The sequence below is a fragment of the Meles meles genome, chromosome 20 (assembly GCF_922984935.1).
Source record: "Meles meles chromosome 20, mMelMel3.1 paternal haplotype, whole genome shotgun sequence".
In the NCBI taxonomy this organism is placed as follows: domain Eukaryota; kingdom Metazoa; phylum Chordata; class Mammalia; order Carnivora; family Mustelidae; genus Meles; species Meles meles.
This window is the reverse complement of record NC_060085.1, coordinates 60727039-60751354: the sequence shown is the minus strand read 5'-3', so window position 1 is coordinate 60751354 and position 24316 is coordinate 60727039. Positions and strand designations below refer to the sequence as shown.

General features: G+C 46.9%; 1 protein-coding gene across 2 annotated transcripts in view; it reads right to left on the bottom strand.

The window, feature by feature from the left end:
• The window catches only part of ALDH1L1 (aldehyde dehydrogenase 1 family member L1), a 138145-nt gene that overhangs the window by 48391 nt on the left and 65438 nt on the right, over positions 1-24316 (bottom strand). For both annotated transcript variants that reach the window (XM_045990660.1, XM_045990661.1), the window contains exons 10-15: positions 12823-12970; positions 10922-11041; positions 9310-9437; positions 5459-5609; positions 4230-4300; positions 1081-1186 (exon numbers count right to left, since the gene is read on the bottom strand). In XM_045990660.1, the coding sequence (XP_045846616.1) occupies positions 1081-1186; positions 4230-4300; positions 5459-5609; positions 9310-9437; positions 10922-11041; positions 12823-12970 (724 nt within the window). The remainder of the gene's footprint in view (positions 1-1080; positions 1187-4229; positions 4301-5458; positions 5610-9309; positions 9438-10921; positions 11042-12822; positions 12971-24316) is intronic.

Sequence of the window (24316 nt, the reverse complement as noted above, 5' to 3'; positions counted from 1 at the left end):
TTCATACTCCCTTCGCTCAGGCAGTAGGGAGTCCCAGGACAGCCTGGATGCACCTCGGTGCCAGATTCTGATTACCTCCTCACTGCTGGAGGCTGTTCCTCTCCTCTTGGCCTGCCAGCAGCCATTCCTCTTCGGGCCCAGGTAATACTCCTTGTAAATGTTGGCTTGTGCCCCACCTACCAGTGAGCCTCAGAATCACCACATCTGTGGAGTGCTGGCCCTGGGAGAGCACAGGCCTGTTGGGGGCTCTTCCAGGGACAATTGCCTGAATCTGTGCGCAGCACCCCCATGCTAACAAGAGAGTTATGGGTCAACTCAGAGGGTTGCTGTGATGCTCAATAAGCAAATACATGCAAATTTTTAGTATAATCTGTTGTACATTAAAATGCTTTAGGAGTTCCTGACTCAATGTGAATACAGTAAGTGTCAACTGTTGTTATTGTTGGTTTTTAAATTATAAAACTTTTGGAACCAAATTGCCCCAAAGCAGCCAGGAGAGCAAGAGATCTCCGGGGCACACTGTCCAGAGCCCCATGATGGAGCATGTTCCCTTCAGTTCCTAACACCACTGGGGGCAGGCAGGGGAGGGGCTGCTACTGCAGCTGAGGCTCCTTCAGGGGGTGTCCTTATCCCGGTGGAACCATGCTCAGGACCTTCCAGACTGTGAGTCACCCCACGGTCCTTTCTCTATAGCTTCTCTGTGAGGGGCTGGGCTTCAGTCTCAGAGCATGACTCAACCCTTGACAAGGGTTACCAAACAGGGTTTCTGCTCCCCCAAACCCAGAGTGCTGGCACCTGTGGAGAAATCCCTGGCTGCTCACCAAGCAGCTTCAGGTACAGGGTCGGCTAACCTGACTCTGTCACCCTACCGCTGAAAGAACAGACTGCCTATAGCCCCTACTGGTCCCTGCTGCATACCGCCGCTGACCGAATGGGACCCACAGAAGGCCAGCCCTCATCAGCAGTACCGCTCCTCTCTAGGGGAGAAACCAGTCCCGGGTGGGCACCCGTCTCCTTTGCAGGGTGCTTACAACACCCTCTACAGCCCACAGGCCCTGCCTGGAACACGCCCACACCCACCTGGGCAGGCTTGATCACCACTGTGTTCCCAGCAGCCAGGCAGGCAGCCGTCTTCCAGGAGAGCATCATCAGGGGGTAGTTCCAGGGGATGACGATGCCACAGACCCTGCCATACAAAAGAAGAGGGACTCCATCTCTCCACACCGCCTGGGGGCCAGAGTGCTCCTGCCAGTGCTGTCCTCTCTCCCAAGCCTACACCCGCTCGGCTCCGCTCACTCCACTCCACAACACTCCGCTCTGCTTCAACCCACTCCACTCCACTCCAGCCTTCCTGACATGGAGGCAAAGGTCCCCTGAGAGACAGCTCATGCCTGACTTTCCAGCCCCTGATGGGGCAGTATGTTCAATCTGGCAGTAGCCCCTCTTCCCAGCAGGGCATGATGGCAGGGAAGTTTCTGATGAGAGCTGGAGACCTGCCTAGGGACAGCTGAGTAGGGTGTGACACCAGGCAATGGCGGAGGGGATGGCAGGAAGGGCCTGGGAGAAGACCAAGGATCACACAGGCAGTCTGAGAGGGGATGGGAGGGGTGTAGGATCACATGGTGGGCCAGGAGGAAGTGGGTGAGGGTCTTCCTAGGGCTTGAGGCCAGGGGTGAGTCCCCTGGAGAGAAGGAAGCAGTCAGCCTGGGAGGCCTGATAAGACTTGCCTGCCAAGCATTAAGACACGGTACCATCAGTACAAGCATTGTCTCCAGCAAGGGGAGGCCCCACAATCCTGCGGGGCCTAATGATGACATGTGTGGTCCTAGCAGGCATGTGGCCCTGCTCCCCTAACTCCTGTAAGATGCGGGCACTGTCTTCATCAGTGTCAATTACTGAGCCCGTCCACACAAGAGCTCCGCACAGGCTACGTGACTTGTTTCTTCATTATCATCACATTCATGATCATCATCACCATCAGAACATTTCTCAAAAAGATGACTTCTTAGCTAAGCCCAGGCAAGGGGAAGAGTGTGGATGAATGCTGAGGGCAGGGCCAACGGGGCCAGCACACTGTCATAGGAGCAATGGGGTGCACTGAGGGTTTAGGAGAACCACTCTTACCCCCAGTACACCCAGCAGGGTGAGACAGCGGAGGAAACACAGTGAGTGTTCCCAGGGAAGGGGGTGAGGTCATCAGGGTTGTGAAGGCTCCAAAGGAAAAAAGATGTCAGGGAAGTCCCACTATCATGGCTCATCTGTACTCCCCAAAATTCACATGTTGAAATCCTAACTCCAGGAATTAGGGTTGTTCCAGATGTAATTAGTTAAGATGAGGTCCTTCTCGAATAGGGTGGGTACTTAACCCAAAATGACTGCTGCCTTTATAAAAACAAGGCCATGTGAAGAGATAGACAAGCAGGAGGAGAACACGATGTGAGCATGAGGGCAGAGATAGACACCAAAGATTGCCGATAAAGCCCAGAAGCCAGGGGAGAGGGCTGGAGCGGATCCTCCCTCACACCCTCAGAAGAAACCAACCTTCTGACACCTGTATCTAGAACTTCCAGCCCCAGAATGCCGAGACAGTAAATGCATGCTGTTTGAGGCACCTGGTTTTGGTACTTTGTTATGATGGCCCTAGCAAACTCATACACCTGCCGATATCGGGAAAACCTCCCCGCTCCCCCATCTCACTGGGAGGCTCAGCATCGGCAGCATCCTCAGTCTGACAGGACGGGCTTCCTGAGAGGCGCCTAGAAGATTAGTGACCTTACAGTCTCATGTGTCTGGCAGCCAGTGTTCACCTGGGCCCAGCCCCTCTCATAGTCTGCGCCAGAGGAAGGGGCTCTAAGTACTTTGGACCTGCAGGGCTCTCGCTCCACACTCTGACATCTTGGCTGGGGAGTTCTTTGTTGTGGGGGGCTGTCCTGGAGCACTCCCTCCATCCCGTGCCCTCTGGGGGAAAGGCTGGGTGGGCACCCCTGCCCTGGAGTCCGTGCCATCTCCCCCAGCCTTGTCCCTCTCTGTGGGCTACAGGAGAGGGTTCACTGTGTCCACAGCCCACTCTCGCGACAGGAGTCTCCCTCACCAGCAGGCCTGTCCTTCAGGACCTGGTGTGTTCATCTGTGCTCATTTCTGTTGATCCAAATGACATTTGAACCCTTTCTCCTGAAACACTCCCACGTTCTCCAGGAAGCTGAGTGGCTCTGACCACCATCCGTGGGGATGTGAGGTCCCTGCTCGCATGGGGTCATGGTGTCCCCACCCTTTGGGGGCACAGAGCAGGTGGGAAGGCCTGCTGGGTGCTGATCACACTGGGGCTCTGACCCATTTTATATGATTTTAGAGGACATTCCTCTGTGTGCTTTCCTCACATAAGTTTCTCTCAGGCCTGCTCCTTGGGGTCCCCCTAGCTCTGCCCCACGCCTTCACAGAGCTGCACACCATGCCTGGTAAGGATGCCCAGAGCTCCGCAGGGGCTGTGCTGGGTTCTGCTCTCATCGCCCCAGCAGAGCTGCTGGGAGAGCTCTTGGGCTGGTCTCCCAGTGGCCTCTGTCAGTGAGCCACCACAGCCATGCCTTCTGGCGGCGGTGCATCTGGGGACTGAACAGTCAATACCAAGCTGCCTTTCACAAGGGTGGAGCCCCTCCACCACCCCCAGGCAGTGTGAGGGGGCTTCTCTCTCCCTAGGCTACTGGGCCTCACTGCTGGGTGTAAATCATTTCCCCCATCCCTAGTCTGTTCTGTGTGCAGTAGACACTTGTCTTTCCCCCTTGGAGTGCCAGTTCCTATCCTTTGCCTATTTCTCCATTATTTTGCTCCTGCTCCTTGGTTCTGTGTATTCTTTGTTTTTATACACATTCATCATTAAGATCTTCCAGATAAAATTTTTCAGGTGCACCCTCTACGAGCCTGACTGCTAGAAGGTTATTGAGGAGATTAAGTAAAATTATGCTTATAAAGTCATTACAACAGTGTCTGATACAGAGCAGGTACTTTGGGAATGAAAGCTCTTTCATTTGATAGAATGTAAGTCCCCTGAGGATAGGCATTCTCATCAGCTCTGATCATCACTGTATCTCCACCACCTGAACTGCCCGGCATACAGTGACTGTCAAGTAAACAGACATGGGAGAGATATGCAGAAAGGGGATGAGTGCCCACACAACATACCGTATGAAAAGCACCCAGTGTGTGGCTGATCTTCGCCCTGTGCTGTGACTCACCCAATAGGCTCCTTCCTGGTCAAGGTCAGGTTACGGTTTGGTCTGGCATGGTTGATAGGGATGGTGGAGCCCTGGAAGAAGCACCGAGTGGGTGGGGGGTCACTGAGAGGGGAATCCATGGTTTCCTCACCCATTCCCCCTGGGCAGCCAGACTGTGCCTGGAGCTCAGAATTCAAGAGTCTTGTCTGTGTCCTGCAGCTCCCATGAACCAGACAGGTAGAGACCCAAACCTTCCAGATTGTGTATGACAGGGCACCTGAGGACTCCAGACACAGATGGAGTGGGCAGCCAACAGGTGCAAAGTGCCTACTGCACAGAGCCTGGCAGAGTCCTCAGATGGGAAGCTGGTCCTGGTACAGGTAAGATCTCTGGCTTTGACACTGGGGCAGAGAAAAGGGGAGTGAGAGGCCAAGTTGCCTCTGGAGGGTGTGCTAGCCCAGGAGGGCCCAGGTGGGGGCCAGCTCCTGCCAGCAGTGACGCAGCAGCAGGAGGAGCAGTGGGCCTTCCATCACACCTGCACTCTCCACCCCATGGAGAGGACACAAGGCATGAACCCCGAATCTGGCACAGACCCACGAACCCCTCAGTGGTGAGTGACCTATCACTGCCTATAGTGGGCAAATCTCTGAAAACGAGTCCCACTATCCCACTCTGATTGCTGGGATCTGGGAGACGGCGAGCTACTCCTTCTGCAAAGATGCGGAATGGCACATTGACATTAGGAAGAGATGATGCAGGTGTCCCCAGCACCACCTCAGGAGCCCCCACAAAGGCAGTTTTCTCCAGTTCATTGCAGGTGGATGCCAAGCCTGAAAACAGCAAGGGGATGATAGAGGGCTGGGACAAGGGCCAGAGCAAGTCCTGCAGTGGCTGACAGCAGCCCCTCCTGACAGGCAGCAAGGACCTGGGCCTCAGTGCTCCATCAACAGGAGCTGAACTCTGCCAACATCTGAATGGGCCTGCAGGCAGGGTCTCCCCAGAGCCTCCAGCCAAAGCTCAGCCTGGCCACACCTTGACACTGTCCTTGGGAAACCCCGGGCATGGAACCCAGCCCAGCCTGCCTGGACTGTCCATCGGAGGAAATGGGAGATGATCAATGGGGTTGTTTTAAGCCAATAAGCTGTGGTCATTTCTTATGCCACAGGCAGGCTAATGCACTGCCCTCAGTTTCCTGCTGGGCCCAGCCTGCCTGTGTGAACGCATCTGGTGGGCAGGAGCCTCAGCCTCACCTGAATCTTGTCACACCAGCCAGCAAAGTAGCGGAAGGTCTGGATGGACATGCCCACATGGGTCTTCAGGGCCAATGTGTAGACAGCACCTGCATCCAGAGCCTCAATGGTGGCCAGCTCCTCCTGATGCTGTTCCATGAGGTCCGCCAACCTGGCCAAGGGGTGGTGTGCAGAGAGGAGGGAGATGGGCTCAGGCCTGGAGCAGCCTGGCCTGTTCTTTGAAGGTCCTCCTTCAGTGAGTCAGGGGCTCTGCCCTGCACTCCCAGCTCTGCCACAGTGCTGGGAGTGCTGACCTCAGTTTCCCCATCCGTGAGATGGGACATTAAGGTCTCCTTTGCAGGATGAGTGTGAGAATGGTGCCCTTCTGGCCCTCTCTCCTCTCTTTTCCTTTCTTCCTTCCTAAAATACTGATGGATTAACTACGTCATAATGGTGCTTACAAATGATCCTACAAAACAGTCCCTCTGCCTCTCTAATAAGGAGGTCACCATTCCAAAGGCCATCCTCTCTGTCTCCGGACAGCCTTGACCAGGGGAAAGCATGTCTGACTTCAAGCACCAGCCAATCTGGTGGACCATGCCCCCAGGGATGGCATCTGTGGGGAGGACGGGGTGGGGGCTATGATGGGAGAGATGCAAGGGAAGGTGCATCTACACAGCCTGCTTAAGTGGAAGCACTCTGCCAGCCAGCTGCCCTCCCATGCTTCTGGTGGGTATGCTGCTATGGGCATCCTGGGAATTAGGACTCTGCCCCCTTCCCTGACGGTAAGGGAGCTCAGGGAACAGTTTGCCCAGGGGGCAGGGTGGACAGGGGAAGGTGGAGACCACAGATCTAGAGCAGCTCTCAATCTTATACATGGGCGCGCTCTGGCCCACAGACGAGTCTGGGACCAAAGCCTGCTGAGCTGCTCCTCTCCGCACATAGCTGTGGCATGTCTTAAACCCCCAAGTACACACTCGCACTCTCTGGGAAGCCAACCTTCACCCCACATCAATCACACCTCCCTGCAGGGTCCTCCTAGCACCCTCCATCTTTCTTCAAACCTCACCTATTATAGATACCCACTTCGACAAGTATTCTGGTACTATTTGTCTTCCCCTGAGGGCTGGGACAGTATTTGGTCTCCTGCTCCCTCCTGGGCCTCCTACACCCACCAGGCATACAGTCAGCATGCGGCACAAGGCTGGTGAGTGAAACTGGACCAACCAGACGCGAGCAATCTAGTGGCAGAGCCGCACTGTTACCTCCGAGACAGTCTACACCCAGGTAATTCTCTAGTTGAGAATAACAAAGGTGTCGATCAGTCTTTGAGAACTATTCTAGAACAGATAAGGAAAACACCATGTTGTGGCATTGCAAGGACTAGGGTTTCATCAACTAGAAAAACAGATGTGCCTAAGGAATAAATCTGTATTACAAGTAGGCCCAAGACGGCCTCAGTGTATTGGCCACCACTGTGTACTATTCACCTCTTCATCCCAGGGTGAGACCAGTCAGCTCAGACGCTTGCTAGATGTATATTTATGTATCCAGTTATTTTAAAAAGAGTCCGAACAAGCAGACTTTTAGCCATTTAGAGCCTTGTTACTTTGTATCCTCCAGGAACCTCACTTGACAGCTGTTATCATTGGTGAGATGGACCACACAGTTCTAACTGCTGCCCTTCCCAGCCCTCTGACCCAGACGCTCCTGTTCTGCTACAGAGCAACAGTGCCAGAACATGGGAGCCCTTCTCGGATCTCCTGAACCCCAAGAGTTCCCTTGCACCCCTCCCATTCTGAGTCAGGACCCCCCACTACAATCTCTGGAGGGCCTCCCACTATGGGAGCACCAACTCATGAAGCTTGTTGCATATTACTTCTCATGGCCATACTTTTCCCCTTGATCAGTCCCAAATCCCTCCAACTCTGCCAGACAATGTCACACGCATGTGATGTGGCCATGTCATAAGTCCCTAACATGACAATCACCCTAGCATACCATTTGGGAGGCTCTTCAAGGACAGCTGAGTGGGACTGTTCTACTGTCCACTTTGTTAAGCTGCTGCTCTACCTCCTAGAGTCCTGTCTCCAGAAAGTGCCAGTGGGGAAAGCAGGGGAAGCAATTTCCATCAACCCATAGGTCTGCAGGATGGACGTAAGGAAGGGCAAGGGTGGGGTGCCAGGCTGGCTTCCTAACAGCAGCATGGGCCACCACCACTGTCCCGGCTGTTGACTTAAGGGTGTCTGAATAGAAGGTGACAGCTTCCTACAGACTCTCCCACCAGTTCTTGGTGGTCCCGCTCTGGTAGCTGGGATACTGGCTCTCCAGGTTTCTGAGAAGCTCGATCTTGTCCCTCAATGGTTCTTGGGGGCTGCCTGGTGACTTTCTGTAACACTTCTTTCTGGTTCTTTCTTCCCAACTAACCCCTACAACGCATTCTGTATTCCATAGTATCTACCCATGGTCCTATTTTCCTCATTGAACGAGGGGCTGCCCCCTCCTGGGCCAGCAATGTGCACACCTCCATCATGGGGACCGGGTTATTAGGAGCTTTCAGGCCTGGCCTCAAGACGTGTGTCCAAGCAGTCCAGGACTCTACTTAAAACAGTTGCGCAGGAACCAACAATCCCTCACTGTGGTGTGGCCAGTGGTGCTATTATGGCATATGCCACTAGACGGCAGCAGACAACCTCAAGGAAAAAACTGGGCCAGCACATTCTGCCATGGGAGTCTCTGCTTTAGGGCCAGAAGGCTCAGCACCATAAGCCCCGGCTTGCACATTTTGGTTCTGCCTAACCTGGGGGCTCTAGGAAGCCAGTGGCTTCCTAAAACTGATGGCCTCTTCAAGGGTCTTGAAACTAACTTGAGTTACAGCAGGCTGGGTGCACCCTGGCCTGCCCTAAACCCCGCCATCTCTGTTCCATTTCAAAACCATATAGGCCCCCTCTCTGGTCCCCTGTGCTGGGGACTGTCCTGGTGGGTCTGGCCTCTAGAATAGAAAAAAAAAATGGCATTCTGACTGCAGGGCCAAGACAGGGTCTCTCTCCCACCAGATGACAAGCACATTTGGACCACATCATGACCAGGCTGTATGCCTGACAACTTCCCCAGGACTGGAGCACAAAAGCCAGGTTCCTGAAACCAGCTTGTTCACCAGTCTTTTCAACATTGCTTAGCTCATCTGCCCAGCAGACCCCTTCTGGAAACATTACCCCACTTCCTTGGGGGTGGCTGCTCTTGCCCCATTGGGGCCACTTGGTTGTAGGGGAGCAGTATCTCTTCTCCAGGCCTTATTCCCACCCCATTCTCACAAGCTGGAGCAACCTGAAGTCCTTCCACAAGATCTCTGATGGAACTAAGGGGAAAGAATCCCTTCTGCCCTGGTTTAAGAAAGAAAAAAAAAAAAAAAAAAAAAAAACAAGACAGAGAAGTGTGAGATTCCGGCAGTTAGTGTGAAGCTGGGCAGGTGACTGCAGACAGAACAGGCCCCATCCTTCCTTTGCTGGCTTCTGCATGAAGTGGCCTGATCCTGCCTCTGGTCCAGGCCACCCCAGGTAAATGCCATTCTGAGTCTGCCCAGTACCATCTGTTAGCTTTGCCAGTCTGCTGCTCCGATCCGATCAGCGGCTTCACTTTTGCACCCTCTCATCTATCACGCTGTCCCCTCCACCAAGGACACCTTCTCCCTCAGGGCTACTTGTGTCTGGCAAAATCCCTCCTGACCCTCAAACCACTTCCTCTGGAGTCTTTCCTCAGCCTCAGGCCTTGGTTGCACAAGTGGGTCCCCACCTCCTCCTGGCAGGACCCAAGCTTGCAGCCCCAACCCAAGCTGAAGGTCAGGGATTGACAGGTGGTTGTGGGGCTCTCACCTGTATAGGAGCTGGCCCCGGTCCCGTGCATTGATCTTCCCCCACAATCCGTTCTCAAAGGCATCCTTAGCAGCAGCCACTGCCTTATCAACATCACTGACCTGAGCCAGGGACACCTGGCAGATGACCTGTGGTGGAGCAGAGTTGTGAGGTCTTCCCTGGACTCCATGTACAAAGAAGTCCCACACCACCCACTCCCCTGGCCACCTGGGAGGGCTCAGAGGGCATGGTCGGCCAACAGGAGGAAAGGCAAGGGCCTTCAGAGAGCCTACTGTGTTTCCACACACCAGGATCCTTCTTTGCACTTGCCACTGAGCCCAAACAGGGCAACAGACTCAGGTTAACAGACTCAGGCTCCAGCTACAAGGCTGAGGATCAGCTTAGTGTTTTCAAGCCAAGAATAGAACACATTAATTTAGTGAGTCTGAGGTAGAAGGTTTCTTTCTTTTTTTTTTTTAAAGATTTTATTTATTTATTGGACAGAGAGAGATCACAAGTAGGCAGAGAGGCAGGCAGAGAGAGAGAGAGAGGGAAGCAGGCTCGCTGCTGAGCAGAGAGCCCGATGCGGGACTCGATCCCAGGACCCTGAGATCATGACCTGAGCCAAAGGCAGCGGCTTAACCCACTGAGCCACCCAGGTGCCCATAGAAGGTTTATTTCTTTAGTCTAGACACTGACTGTGGCTGAACCATTCCTGTCCCCATCCTTGCTGTGTCCCGACAGTGCCCACATGCACTACAGGGCAGGCTCTCACACCTCCTTCCACCTGGGCTTGGCCGAAGGGAAACCCAGGAAGAGATAGAAGTGAGAGGAGCGAGGCTAGCACCTTCCTGGTCACCACAGGTAGGCTGCACCCTCCCTGCCCAAAGCCCTAGCACCCAGGCAGTCCTGCCCACCAACCTCCCTTCTGGGATTCTCAAAACAGGCCTCAATGTGGCAACAGCTCCCAATTTCTGCCTGAGAGCACTGCATCCCCTTTTGTGTGTCCCCATACCCTCTCCACCCCTTTGTCCCCCACTTTCTTTAAACTCCCCTCAAATGACCCACTTTGAGTGTGCTGTTTTCTGCACGCCCTGAGAGATGCTATAGGGTGGGGCAGAATGGAACACTATCAGTATGCACATGTCAGAGTAAGTGTTGTTTCAGGTGGGTGCATGTGTAAGAGAATACAATATGTGTGTACTGGCTCGTGACATAAGAGGTCACGGTCAAGACAGTCTGACAAACACAGGATATTAAAGGAAGAATTTCCCATCAGTGAGGTGTACACATATTTAAGAAGGTCGGGGCCATGCTATGGCTATTCTTGAAGTGTGTAGGAGGAGGAGTGAATGGCTTTATCTCTTCTTTGGGGCAGGGGCAGAGTTTAACTCTGTTCCATTCTCTGAAGCAGGCTCCAGATTTTTAGAGTCCTCCTGACCCTTGCCAGTTCTCCCCTCTGGGCCATTCCTGTAGGGAGACTGGAAAGTGACTGCAACCCTTTTGCATCCAAGCAGAAGCCCACCCCCAGGCCAGAATCCCCAGATGCCATGTGGGGGAGTAGATGGGAGAAGAGGCCATGGGGTGAGTAGGGAGGAGAAAAGGTAGGAGGGCACGCTAGGTCTGTGCTCACACTTCCATCCGTCGGGTTGATGGTCTCATAGGTCTTGGCACCTTCGGCATCCACAAACATGCCCCCAATGAAGAGCTGGTGGGGCATTCGGAGGGTCAGCTTGTTCACTGCCTTTTCCACCTGGGAAGGGGGTTTTTGCAGGTGTTAGCTGCAGTGTGGACTCTTCACAAGGTGTATCAGTGATGGATACAAACCCACAGAGACACAGGAAACTCTCACAGTCAAAGAATAACCACTTGTGCACATACCACACACACACACACACACAGTGCCAAGGGGGCCAGGGCTCAAGGCTCCTCAGCCTTTTCAGGTCCCTTTTGCTGAACTTGGTCCTGCCGCCTTCCTTGGTCCAGTGAGCTATTTTGTGCACAGTGGTGGCAGCTGAGTGATAAGCGATGGCACAGAATCTGAGGACTGCTTGGGCCAGGATCCCAGTCCTGCCATTTACCTGTTGTGTGACCTCAGGCTGGTTGCCTGGCCTCCACACGTAGGAAGTGCCAGCTGGTAGACAAACACCTGTGACTCACCAGACATGATGCCAACTCCACTGCTCATTTCCCTACAGACCTGCAATTTCACACTGAATGCATTCTCTGGATGTCATTCCTCTCCCGAAATGTGTTCACTGTTCATCTGTCCACAAGCCCGATGTGAACCTTGTTGTCCATCCTGGCCACCTGGCCACTTCATCTTTTGTTCCAAACAAACTACCCCAATGCTAAGTCCTATGGGGGCTGGTGCCCTACCAAGACACCTCAGGATGATTTTTCAAGAATTTGTTTTAAAAATAAGTTTGTGGGGGACCTGGGTGGTTCAGTCGGTTAAACATCTGCCTTCAGCTCAGGTGATGATCCCAGCATCCTGGGACTGAGCCCCTCATCAGGCTCCTTGCTCAGGGGAGAGTCTGCTTCTCCCTCTCCCTCTGCTGTTCTCCCAGCTCATTCTCTCTCACTTTCTCTCTCTCAAATAAACAAAATCTTAAATATATATGTATATAAATTTGCAGTTATGTTATTACACTTCCATATATATACAAGTTGAATGTATAGGATCACTTGTTTTGCTTATTAGAAAAATATTCCCAATTCCTCCCCCCCACTCTTTCTCCCCTCTACCTCTCTCTCTACCTCTCCTCCTCTCCCTCTTTTGGCATTGCAACAAAAGGAATTTAATACAGGCAACTGGTTGCACCGGTGATGAAAGAGCTGAGGCCAGGAGTCAATCCAGAGATTGACCCAGAGACTGATAACAGCTTGAAGTCCCAGCCATTACTAGACGAGAAGGACAAGGAAGTGGTGGTACCAGAACTAGGGTCTAGAGATCCCCAGAGGAATTAGAGTCCTGACAGGGTGATCTGGCAGGGGCTGGAGTCACAGCAGAGATGAGGCCACTATGGGGAAAAACCACCAAAGGAGAAGGAGGGTGAGAAGAACACTGTAGAATTCTCTTCCTAATACCCTACCTAGTCTCAGGGCTTCTGGGTGGCTTAGTCAGTTAAGCATCGAACTCTTAATTTCAGCTCAGGTCACGAACTCAGGGTCATGAGACTGACCCCATGCTGGGTGCAGAGCCTGCTTAAGATTATTTCTCTCCCACTCCTTCTTCCTCTCCCCACCCTGCTCATGCTCAATTGCTCGTAAAATCAATCAATCAATCCTGTGTTTCATGTCTTGAGGGTCAGAATTTGTTCTGTAGATAACAATCTGCTCTGTTGTATTTTCCAAACCATACTGGCATCCTCAGGGTATCCAGGGTTACCAGGGACAGCCTGGGACACTGAAGGTGGGCTCTTAGGTGCCCTGGCTTCCTGATGTCCAGTCTCCCCCATGTGCCATTGTGGATCAACATATGTGGGTGTCTGAGGGGCCTGTAAGGCCAAGCCCATGTGGAGGAAGACTCACATAGTCAATGATGCACTTGTTGTCTTTGTCGTCCCCTCGCAGCTTTCTCACTAAGAGCTGGATAAAGTCTCCAAAGGTGGTTGCCATGTAAATATCTTCATTTTCTAATTCCAGTCCATCACAAAGCTCCTTCACCTCCTCAACTAGTCTGGAAAAAAAGAAGATGCAAAAGTGAAAGAATGGGAAGAAGCTTGGCAGAATTGCGTCACAGTAGTGACAGAGGTCATGATGCCAAACACAGCTTCCCGGAACGGACCTTCATCTCAACACCAAAGTGTGAGTGTTAGTTTAGAACTGGGGTTCAGAGTCTAGTCCATGTATTCAGGAGGCCCTGATTTCAGGTTCGGGTTCCATTACTTACTAATTAGTGACCCTGGACAAGTGAAAAACTCCTTTGCACCTTAGTTTCTTTGCTGCAATACCGGAACAGTAATAGCTCTTCCACCAGTTTCTTTCCTTCCTTTTTTTTTTTTAAATTTCTTTTCAGTGTAACAGAATTCATTGTTTATGCACCACACCCAGTGCTCCATGCAATACCTGCCCTCCATAATACCCACCACCTGGCTCCCCCAACCTCCCACTCCCCACCCCTTCAAAACCCTCAGATTGTTTTTCAGAGTCCATAGTCTCTCATGGTACATCTCCATTTCTAATTTCCCTCAACTCCCTTCTCTCCATCTCCCTATGTCCTCCATGTTATTTGTTATGCTCCACAAATAAGTGAAACCATATGATACTTGACTCTCTCTGCTTGACTTATTTCACTCAGCATAATCTCTTCCAGTCCCCTCCATGTTGCTACAAAAGTTGGGTATTCATCCTTTCTGATGGAGGCATAATACTCCATCGTGTTTATGGACCACATCTTCCTTATCCATTCATCCGTCGAAGGGCATCTTGGTTCTCTCCACAGTATGGTGACCGTGGCCATTGCTGCTATGAACATTGGGGTACAGATGGCCCTTCTTTTCACTACATCTGTATCTTTGGAGTAAATACCCAGTAGTGCAATTGCAGGGTCATAGGGAAGCTCTATTTTTAATTTCTTGAGGAATCTCCACACTGTTCTCCAAAGTGGCTGCACCAACTTGCATTCCCACCAACAGTGTAAGAGGGTTCCCCTTTCTCCACAACCTCTCCAACACATGTTGTTTCCTGTTTTGCTAATTTTGGCCATTCTAACTGGTGTAAGGTGGTATCTCAATGTGGTTTTAATTTGAATCTCCCTGATGACTAGTGATGATGAACATTTTTTCATGTGTCTGATAGCCATTTGAACGTCTTCATTGGAGAAGTGTCTGTTCATGTCTTCCGCCCATTTTTTGATATGATTATCTGTTTTTTGTGTGTTGAGTTTGAGGAATTCTTTATACATCCTGGATTTCAGCCTTTTGTCTGTACTGTCATTTGCAAATATCTTCTCCCATTCCACAGGTTGCCTCTTTGTTTTGTTGACTGTTTCCTTTGCTGTGCAGAAGCTTTGATCTTGATGAAGTCCCAAAAGTTCATTTTCGCTTTTGTTTCCTTTGCCTTTGGAGACATATCTTGAAAGAAGTTGCTGTGGCTGATATCAAAGAGATTACTGCCTATGTTCTCCTCCAGGATTCTGATGGATTTCCGTCTCACGTTGAGGTCTGACATCCATTTCATGTTTATCTTTGTGTACGGTGTAAGAGAATGCTTGAGTTTCATTTTTCTACATATATCTGTCCAATTTTCCCAGCACCATTTATTGAAGAGACTGTCATATTTCCACTATATATTTTGTCCTGCTTTGTCAAAGATTATTTGACCATAGAGTTGAGGGTCCATAGCTGGGCTCTCTAGTCTGTTCCACTGGTCTACGTGTCTGTTTTTATGCCAGTACCACGCTGTCTTGGTGATCACAGCTTTGTAGTAAAGCTTGAAATCGGGTAACGTGATGCCGCCAGTTTTGTTTTTGTTTTTCAACATTTCCTTAGCAATTCGGGGTCTCTTCTGATTCCATACAAATTTTAGGATTATTTGCTCCAGCTCTTTGAAAAATGCCGGTGGAATTTTGATCGGAATGGCACTGAAAGTATAGAGTGCTCTAGGCAGTATAGACATTTTAACAATGTTTATTCTTCCGATCCAAAAGTATGGAATGGTCTTCCATCTTTTTGTGTCTTCTTCAATTTCTTTCATGAGCGCTCTGTAGTTCCTCGAATACAGATCCTTTACCTCTTTGGTTAGGTTTATTCCCAGGTATCTTATGGTTCTTGGTGCTATAATGGAATCAATTCTCTAATTTCCCTTTCTGTATTTTCATTGTTAGTGTATAAGAAAGCCACTGATTCTGTACATTGACTTTGTATCCTGCCACATTACTGAATTGTTATATGAGTTCTAGTAGTTTGGGGGTGGAGTCTTTTGGGTTTTCCATATAAAGAATCATGTCATCTGTGAAGAGAGAGAGTTTGACTTCTTCCTTGCCAATTTGGATACCTTTTATTTCTCTTTGATGTCTGATTGCTGTTGCTAGGACTTCTAATACTATGTTGAACAAGAGTGGTGAGAGTGGACATCCTTGTCGTGTTCCTCATCTCAACGGGAAGGCTGCAAGCTTTTTCCCATTGAGGATGATATTTGCTATGGGTATTTCATAGATAGCTTTGATGAAGTTGAGGAATGTTCCCTCTATACCTATACTTTGAAGCATTTTAATCAGGAACAGACGCTGGATTTTGTCAAATGCTTTTTCTGCATCAACTGAGAGGACCATGTGGTTCCTCTCTCTTCTCTTATTGATTTGTTTTGTCACATTGATTTGCAAATGTTGAACCATCCTTGTAACCCAGGGATGAATCCCACCTGGTCATGGTGGATAATCTTTTTAATGTGCTGCTGGATCCTATTTGCTAGGATCTTGTTGAGAATCATAGCATCCATATTCACGAGGGATATTGGTCTGAAATTCTCCTTTTTGGTGGAGTCTTTGCCTCGTTTGGGGATCAGGGTAATTCTGGCTTCATAAAAAGAGTCTGGAAGTCTTCCTTCTGCTTCAATTTTTTGAAACAGCTTCAGGAGAATTGGTGTTATTTCTTCTTTGAAAGTTTGGTAGAATTCCCCAGGGAATCCGTCAGGTCCTGGGCTCTTGTTTTTTGGGAGGTTTTTGATCACTGCTTCAATCTCATTACTAGGTATCAGTCTGTTCAGGTTGTCAATTTCTTCCTGATTCAATTTTTGAAGTTTATAGTTTTCCAGAAATGCATCCATTTCATATAGGTTGCTTAACTTATTGGCATATAACTGTTGTTAATAATTTCTAATGATTGTTTCTATTTCCTTGGTGTTGTGATCTCTCTGTTTTCATTCATAATTTTATTAATTTGGGCTTTCTTTCTTTTCTTTTGGATTAGTTTGGCCAATGGTTTTTCGATCTTACTGATTCTGTCCAAAAACCAGCTTCTAGTTTCATTGATGTGTTCTACTGTACCTCTAGTTGCTATCTCACCCCTAAGGAGGTAATACTTATTGCCACAGATTTAATCAATATGACTATAAGGAAGATGTCTGAATAACAATTTAAAACACCAATTATAAAGATACTAGCTAAGCTTGAAAAAACTTGAGAATCATTTTACTGTAGAGATAAAAGAATTAAAATCTAGTCAGGCCAAAATTAAAAATGCTATTACTGAGATGCATCCCAAATGGAGTCTACAAAAACGAGGATGAATGAAACAAAAGAGAGAATCAGTGATTTAGAAGATAAAATGATGAAAAATAAGGAAGCTTAAAAAAAGAGAGAACGAAAACTCTTAGATCATGAAGGGAGACTTAGAGAACACAGTATCTCCATAAAGCAAAATAATATCCAAATAATAGGGGTCCCAGAAGAGGAGGAGTGGGAGAAAGGAGCAGAAGGTTTATTTGAGCAAATTGTACCTGAGAACGTCTTTAACCTGGGGAAGGAAACAGCCATTCAAGTCCAGGAGGCACAGAGAACTCCTCAAAATGAGTAAAAATGGGTCAACACACCAACATATAATATTGAAGCTTGCAAATTTCAGAGATAAAGAGAAAATCCTGAAAGCAGCTCAGGGGAAAAGAGGTCCTTAACCTACAAGGGTAGACACAAAGGCTGGTAGGAGACCTGTCTACAGAGACCTGGCAGGCTAGAAAGGACTGGCATGATGTATTCAATGTGCTAAATGGGAAAAATATGCAGCCAAGAATACTTTATCCAACACAGCTGTCATTCAGAATAGAGAGATAACTAGTTTCCAAGACAAACAAACCTAAAGGAATCTGTGAATACAAAACCAGCTCTGCAAGAAGTATTAAAGGGGATCCTTTGAATGAAGACAGAGACCAAAAGTAACAAAGATCAGAAAGAAACAGACAATCTATGGAACATCAGTTTTACAGGTAATACAATGGCACTAAATTCATATCTTTCAACAATTACTCTGAATGTAAATGGACCCAATACTCCAATGAAAAGGTGTAGAGTATCAGAATGGACAAAAAAACAAAACTCACTAATACACTGCTTCCAAGAAACTCTTTTTTGGACTCAAGAAACCACCAGATTGAAAGTGAGGAGGCAGAGAACCATTGAACATGCTAATGGAAATGAAAAGAAAGCTGGAGTACCAATCCTTACATCAGACAAACTATAACTGTTTGTTATATCAAACAAACAATTTGGTCGATTTTAAATCAAAGACTATAATAAGAGATGAAGAAGAACACTGTATCATAATTTAAGGGTCTATCCAACAAGAAAAGCTAACAATTGTAACTATTTATGCCCCTAATGTGGGAAGAGCAAAATATATAAATCCAATTAATAACAAAATTAAAGAAACTCAGTGATGATAATGATACACGAATAGTAGGGGATTTTAACACCACACTCACAGCAATGGACAGGTTATCTAAGCAAAATTACAAGGAAACAAGGACTTTGACATAATGTATCAGATGGACTTAACAGCTGTATTCAGAGCATTTCATTCTAAAGCAGTGGAATATGCACTCTTCTCGAATGCACATTGAATGTTCTCCAGAAGAGATCACATACAAGGTCACAAATCAGGCCTCAACTGGTAAAAATAACAATAATAATAATAACAACAACAGCAGCAGCAAATAAATAAATAAATAAAAGCATACCATGCATATTTTCAAACCACAATGCTATCATGTGAAGTCAACCACAAGAAAAAATTTGGAAGGAAACCACAAATATATGGAAGTTAAAGAAGATCCTACTGAAGAATGAATGGGCCAACCAGGAAATTAAAGAATTTCTTTTAAAATTCATGGAAACAAATGAAAATGAAAACAAGGAACACTTGAGCTGCAGCAAAGGTGGTCCTAAAAGGGAAATAAATACCAATACAATCATTCCTCAGGAAGCAAGAAAAGTCTCAAATACATAACCTAAACTTAAACCTAAAGGAGTTGGAGAAAGAAGAACAGATAAAGCCTAAATCCACCAGTAGAAAAGATATAATAAAGATTAGAGCAAATATCAAAGACAAAAGACACAGAAATCAAAAGAACAGTAGAACAGATCAATGAAACTAAGAGCTGGTTCTTTGAAAGATTAAGAAGATTGATAAACCTGTAGTCAGGCTTATCAAAAAGAAAAGAGGAAGGATCCAAATAAATAAAATGATGAATGAAAGAGGAGAAATCGCAACCAACAGCAAAGAAATACAATAACAAGAAAATACTATGAGCAATTATATGCCAACAAATCAGGGAATCTGGGAGAAACAGATAAGTTCCATGAAACACATAAACTATCAAAACTAAAACAGGAAGAAATAGAAAACCTGAACAGACCCATAACTGGCATAGAAATTGAATCAGTAATCAAAAATCTCCCAACAAACAAGAGTCCAGGGCCAGATGGTTTCCCACCCAGGGGAATTCTTTTTTTTTTTTTAAGATTTTATTTATTTATTTGACATAGAGAGATATCACAAGTAGGCAGAGAGGCAGGCAGAGAGAGAGCAGGAAGCAGGATCCCTGCTGAGCAGAGAAGGCAGAAGCTTAGCCCACTGAGCCACCCAGGTGCCCCTTCCAGGGGAATTCCACCAAACATTTAAAGAAGAGTTATTACCTACTCCTCAGAAACTGTTTCAAAAGATAGAAATTGAAAGAAAACTTCCAAACTCATTCTATGAGGCCAACACTACATTGATCCCCAAACCAGACAAAGACCCCATCAAAAAGAAGAATTACAGACTAATATCCCTAATGCACATGGTTGTCAGCATTCTCACCAACAAACTAGTTAATAGGATTTAACAGTGCATTAAAAGGATTATTCACCATGACAAAGTGGGATTTATTCCTGGACTCCAAGGGTGGTTCAACATTCACAAAATAATCAATGTGATACATCACTTTAATAAAAGGGACAAGAACCATACAATCCTCTCCATTGATGCAGAAGAAGCATTTGACATATAATGCAACATCTTTTCTTGATTAAAACTCTCCACAGTGTAGGGATAGAAGGAACATACCTCAATATCATAAAAGCCACCTAGGAAAAGCCCACAGCCAATATCATCTTCAACAGGGAAAACCTGACAGCTTTTCCTTTAAGGTCAGGAACACAACAGGGATGTCACTTTCACCACTTTTGTTCAACATAGTATACTGGAAGTCCTAGCCTCAGCAATTAGACAACAAAAAGAAATAAAGGCACTCAAATTGGCAAAGAAGAAGTCAAACTCTTTCTCTTTGCAGATGGCATGATACATTTTGTGGAAAACCCAAAAAATTCCACCCCAAAATTGCTAGCACTTATACAGCAATTCAGCAGTGTGGCAAGATACAAAATCAATGCACAGAAATCAGTTTTATTTCTTTACACTAAGAAGAAAGAGAAAATAAGGAATTTATCCCATTTACAATAGCATCCAAAATTACAAGATACCTAGGAATAAACCTAACCAAAGAGGTAAAGGATCTCTACTCTGAAAACTGTAGAATACTTACAAAAGAAATTGAGGAAGACACAAAGAAAAGGAAAAATGTTCCATGCTCATGGATTGGAAGGATAAATATTGTTAAAATGTCTATGCTACCCAGAACAATTCAATGCAATCCCTATCAAAATACCATCAACATTTTTCACAGACCTGGACCAAATAATCCTAAAATTTGTATGGAACCCCAAATAGTCAAAGGAATGTTAAAAAAGAAAACCAAAGGTGGTAGCATCACAGTGCCAGATTTTAGCCTATATTACAAAGGTGTAATCATCAAGACAGTATGGTATTGACACAAAAAGACACACAGATAATGGAACAGAATAGAGAACTCAGAAATGAACCCTCAACTCGATGGTCAACTAAACTTTGGCAAATCAGGAGAGAGTATCCAATGGAAAAAAGACAGTCTCTTCAACAAATGGTGCTGGGAAAATTGGACAGCCACATACAAAAGAATGAAACCAGGGCACTTTCTTACACCATCAACAAAAATAAACTCAAAATGTGTGAAAGATCTAAAGGTGAGATAAGAACCCATGAAAATACTACAGTAAGGGCAAGTGGGTGGCTCAGGTGGTTGAGAGTCTTCCTTTGGCTCAGGTCATTATCCCAGGGTCCTGGGATTGAACCCTGCATTGGGCTCCCTGCTCACAGGAAGCCTGCTTCTCCCTTTCCTCCCCACTCATGCTTTCTCTTATGATGCCTCTCTCTCTTTCTCTCTCTCTCTCTCTCTCTCTCTCTCTCTCCCCCCCATAGATAGATAGATAAAATCTTTTATAAAAAATTCTAGAGAAGAGCATAGGCAGCAACTTCTTTGACCTCAGCCACAGCAACTTCTTACTAGACATGTCTCCAAATACGAGGGAAACAAAAACAAAAATGAACTATTGGGACTTCATCAGGATAAAAACCTTTTGCACAGCAAAGGAAGCAGTTAACAAAACTAAATGGCAACCTACAGAATGGGAGAATATGAGGAGGGGCTAGTATCCTGGGCACCTGGGTGACTTAGTTGGTTGCATAATCATCTGCCTTCAGCTCAGGTCATGACCCCAGGGTCCTGGGATCAAGCCCCACGTTAGGCTCCCTATTCAGCAAGGAGTCTGCTTCTCCCTCTCTCTCTGTCCCTCCCCCTGCTTGTGCTCTCTCATGCTCGCTCACTCTCTCATGAGTTAAAAAAAATCTTTATTCAAAAAAGGGGCTATACCCAAAATCTATAAAGAACTTTTCAAACTCAACACCCCCAAAAACCCAAAAATCCAAAGTAATGGGCAGAAGACACAAATAGACATTTCTTCAAAGAAGACATATAAAAGGCCAACAGACACATGAAAAAATGTGCAACATAATTCAGCATCAAGGAAGTATAATCCAAAACCACAATGAGATATCTCCTCACAAAGGTCAAAATGGCTACAATTAAAAGTCAGGAAACAACAGATGTTGGTGAAGATGCAGAGAAAGGAAAATGCAAACTGTTGGTGGAAATGCAAACTGTGCAGCCCTCTGGAAAACTGTATGGAGGTTCCTCAGAAAGTTAAAAATAGAATTACCCTGTGACCCAGCAATTGCATTACAAGGTATTTGTCCAAAGGACACAAACACAGTGATATGAAGCATACGCACCCCAAGGTTTATAGCAGCAATGCCCACAATTGCCAAAATATGGAAAGAGTGTGGACGTCCATTGATAGATGAATGGATAATGAAGATATAGTATATGTGCATGTATACACACACACACAAACACACACATACACACACACACACAGGAATATTACTCAGCCATCAAAAAGGATGAAATCTTGCCATTTGCAATGATGTGGATGGAACTAGGGGGTATTATGCTAAGTGTAAGGAGTCAGTCAGAGAAAGGCAAATACCATATGATTCACTCATATGTGGATTTTTAAATTTAAAATCAAGTAATTAACATATAGTGTAGTATTAGTTTCACCGGTAGAGTTTAGTGATTCATCAATCTTTTATAACACCCAGTGCTCACTACATCACATGTCCTCCTTAATGTCTGTCATCCAGATACCCCATTCCCCAACACTGCTCCCCTTCCTTCCCTTACAATCCTCTGCTTTGTTTCTTAAGTCATATGTGTAATTTAAGAAACAAAACGGAAGAACATATGGGAAGGACAGAAAAAATAAGATAAAAACAAAGTGGTAGGGAACCCATAGAAACTCTTCACTCTAGAAAACAAACTGAGAGTTGTTGGGTGGGGAGGTTGGTGGGGGGATGAAGTAACCGGGTGATGGACATTAAGGAGGGCACTTGATCACTGGGTGTTACATGCAACTGAAGAATCACTAAATTCTACCCCTAAAACTAGTAATACAGTCAGTATATGCTAACTAAACTGAATTTATATACAAAATGTGAAAAAAAATTAAATTGAATTAAACCAAATTCTGATCATACCAATTATTAGTAAATATGTAGAGCAACGGAACTCATATCCTGCTGGTGGGGTTGTTTAAAATAGTACTCTGGAAACTACTTTGGACAGCAGTTGACAGTTCCTTTTTTTTTGTAAGATTTTATTTATTTATTTATTTATTTGTCAGAGAGAGAGAGAGAGAGCGAGAGCGCGCTCGAACACAAGCAGGTAGAGTGTCAGGCAGAGCCAGAGAGAGAAGCAGGCTCCCGTCTGAGCAAGGAGTCTGAAGCAGGACTGGATCCCAGATCCCTGGGATCAGGACCTGAGCCAAAGGCAGTGGCTTAACCAACTGAGCCACCCAGGGGTCCCCAGTTGGCAGTTTCTTAAAAATTAAACATGTACTTCCCATTTGACTTTTAGGTATTTACTCAGGATAAATAAAAACCTACATATAGATGGAAGATGGTACAGCTGAAGCTCCAAAGATCCATCCCTCCACCTAAACAACTACTGAACTGACAGAATCACCCAAATCAAATGTTCTGGAACTCTGGAGTCTAGTCAAACACTTGCAACATCCAGAAAAGAACATAATGAAGAGGCTGTAAACATCAATAATTTCAACCTTTCATGATGTATTAGTCCCCATGCTTGTGGCAGGAGGCAGTGGGAGAAGCTGGCCTTGTTCCTGGTGCAGCTCTCTGAGCCAGGGTGGGCAATAAGGACCTTGTCTTCTGTATATGTGTATTGTGTGGTCTGAGTGTTGATGCTCCTTTTGATCACTGAGGGGCCAGCAAAAATGCTAGCAGCCACAGCTTTTAACCCCACTGACTGAGGCATTACTCTTTCCCCTCTTTGGGGACTCAGACATTTAAGAAAATCTTTGGCCACTGGCTGACCAGAGATAACAGAACAGAAACTTTAATTTCTAAATACAATAAAGAATACATACACACTTTGTGAAACAGAAAGAAAGATAGAAAGAAAGAAAGAAAGAAGGAGGGAGGGAGGGAGGAAGGAAGGAAGGAAGAAGAAAAGAAAGAAAGAAAGAAAGAAAGAAAGAAAGAAAGAAAGAAAGAAAGAAAAGAAAGAAAGAAAGAAAGAGATGGAGGGAGAAAGAGTGGAAAGAGGAAAAGTCACAAATGGATGAATTGTGGCAAGATGGTGGAGATCTAGGAGACACTGTTCCAGCAGGTCCCCTAAAGCAGTAGAGTTTGAATGATTGGACTGATATCTGAGGATAAACAGAAGGGGGAGGGAGCCACCAGAAGTGATCTGTTGGAAAGTAATACCCCAATGGGAGAGTGCCCTGTGGTTGGGGACCAGCATTAACTTGGAGTTTGGTTAAAAGCACTCAAAAAGAGCAAAAGATCTTAAGGGCAAACTGGTGGAATTGAGTGGTTACAGGCACGGGCTTAAGCCAAAGGACCCAGGACGCCGCTGCTGGCGCCATGCCAGAGAGAGTACAGCAAAGCCTCCAGGCCGTGGTCCCTGAGCCGCCACACATGAGAGAGTCTGGGTGCACGCCAGCTGGTGCTCTCTAGAACCACAGCCTTTTACACTCTGTACCTGTGCTGCTCAACCAGAGTCTGAGTCAAACGCGCCATACCCTTCCCTGAGAGAGGTCCCTGCGGGCACTAGCCAGTGCTCTCTAGGACTAGAAAGAGTCTGAACACTCTCAGTTCAGGCGAGCATACAAATCTCAGCGCTGGTTATCCGGTTGGGGTCTCTTGGGCAGTCTGGACCTTCCCAGACAACAGCCAGGCAAAGACAGCCACTGGAAGAGGGCTCTCTGAACCAATATTGCTAACAGTTTTAATAGCATCGTGGTACAGAGACAAGAGGGAATTCCTGCGACCCCTGAGATGGTGACTGGGGACGTGCTCTGCTCGGCCAGTGGGAGGGAGGTGACAGAAGGAGTCTATGTGCTCTGGAACACCCAGAGGGGAACAGACTGAGGCTTCTCTCTGAGACAGAATTCGGGGTGCAGTTTGCTTTCTTCTAAACCTCTGAAGAACCACCAAAAGCCCACAAGGTGGGGTTGGGGGGGGAACACTCCAGAGAACAAAAGCCTAAAAAACCTGTTTCCTCAGAGCCCAGCCCCTTGATAGGGGGCAGG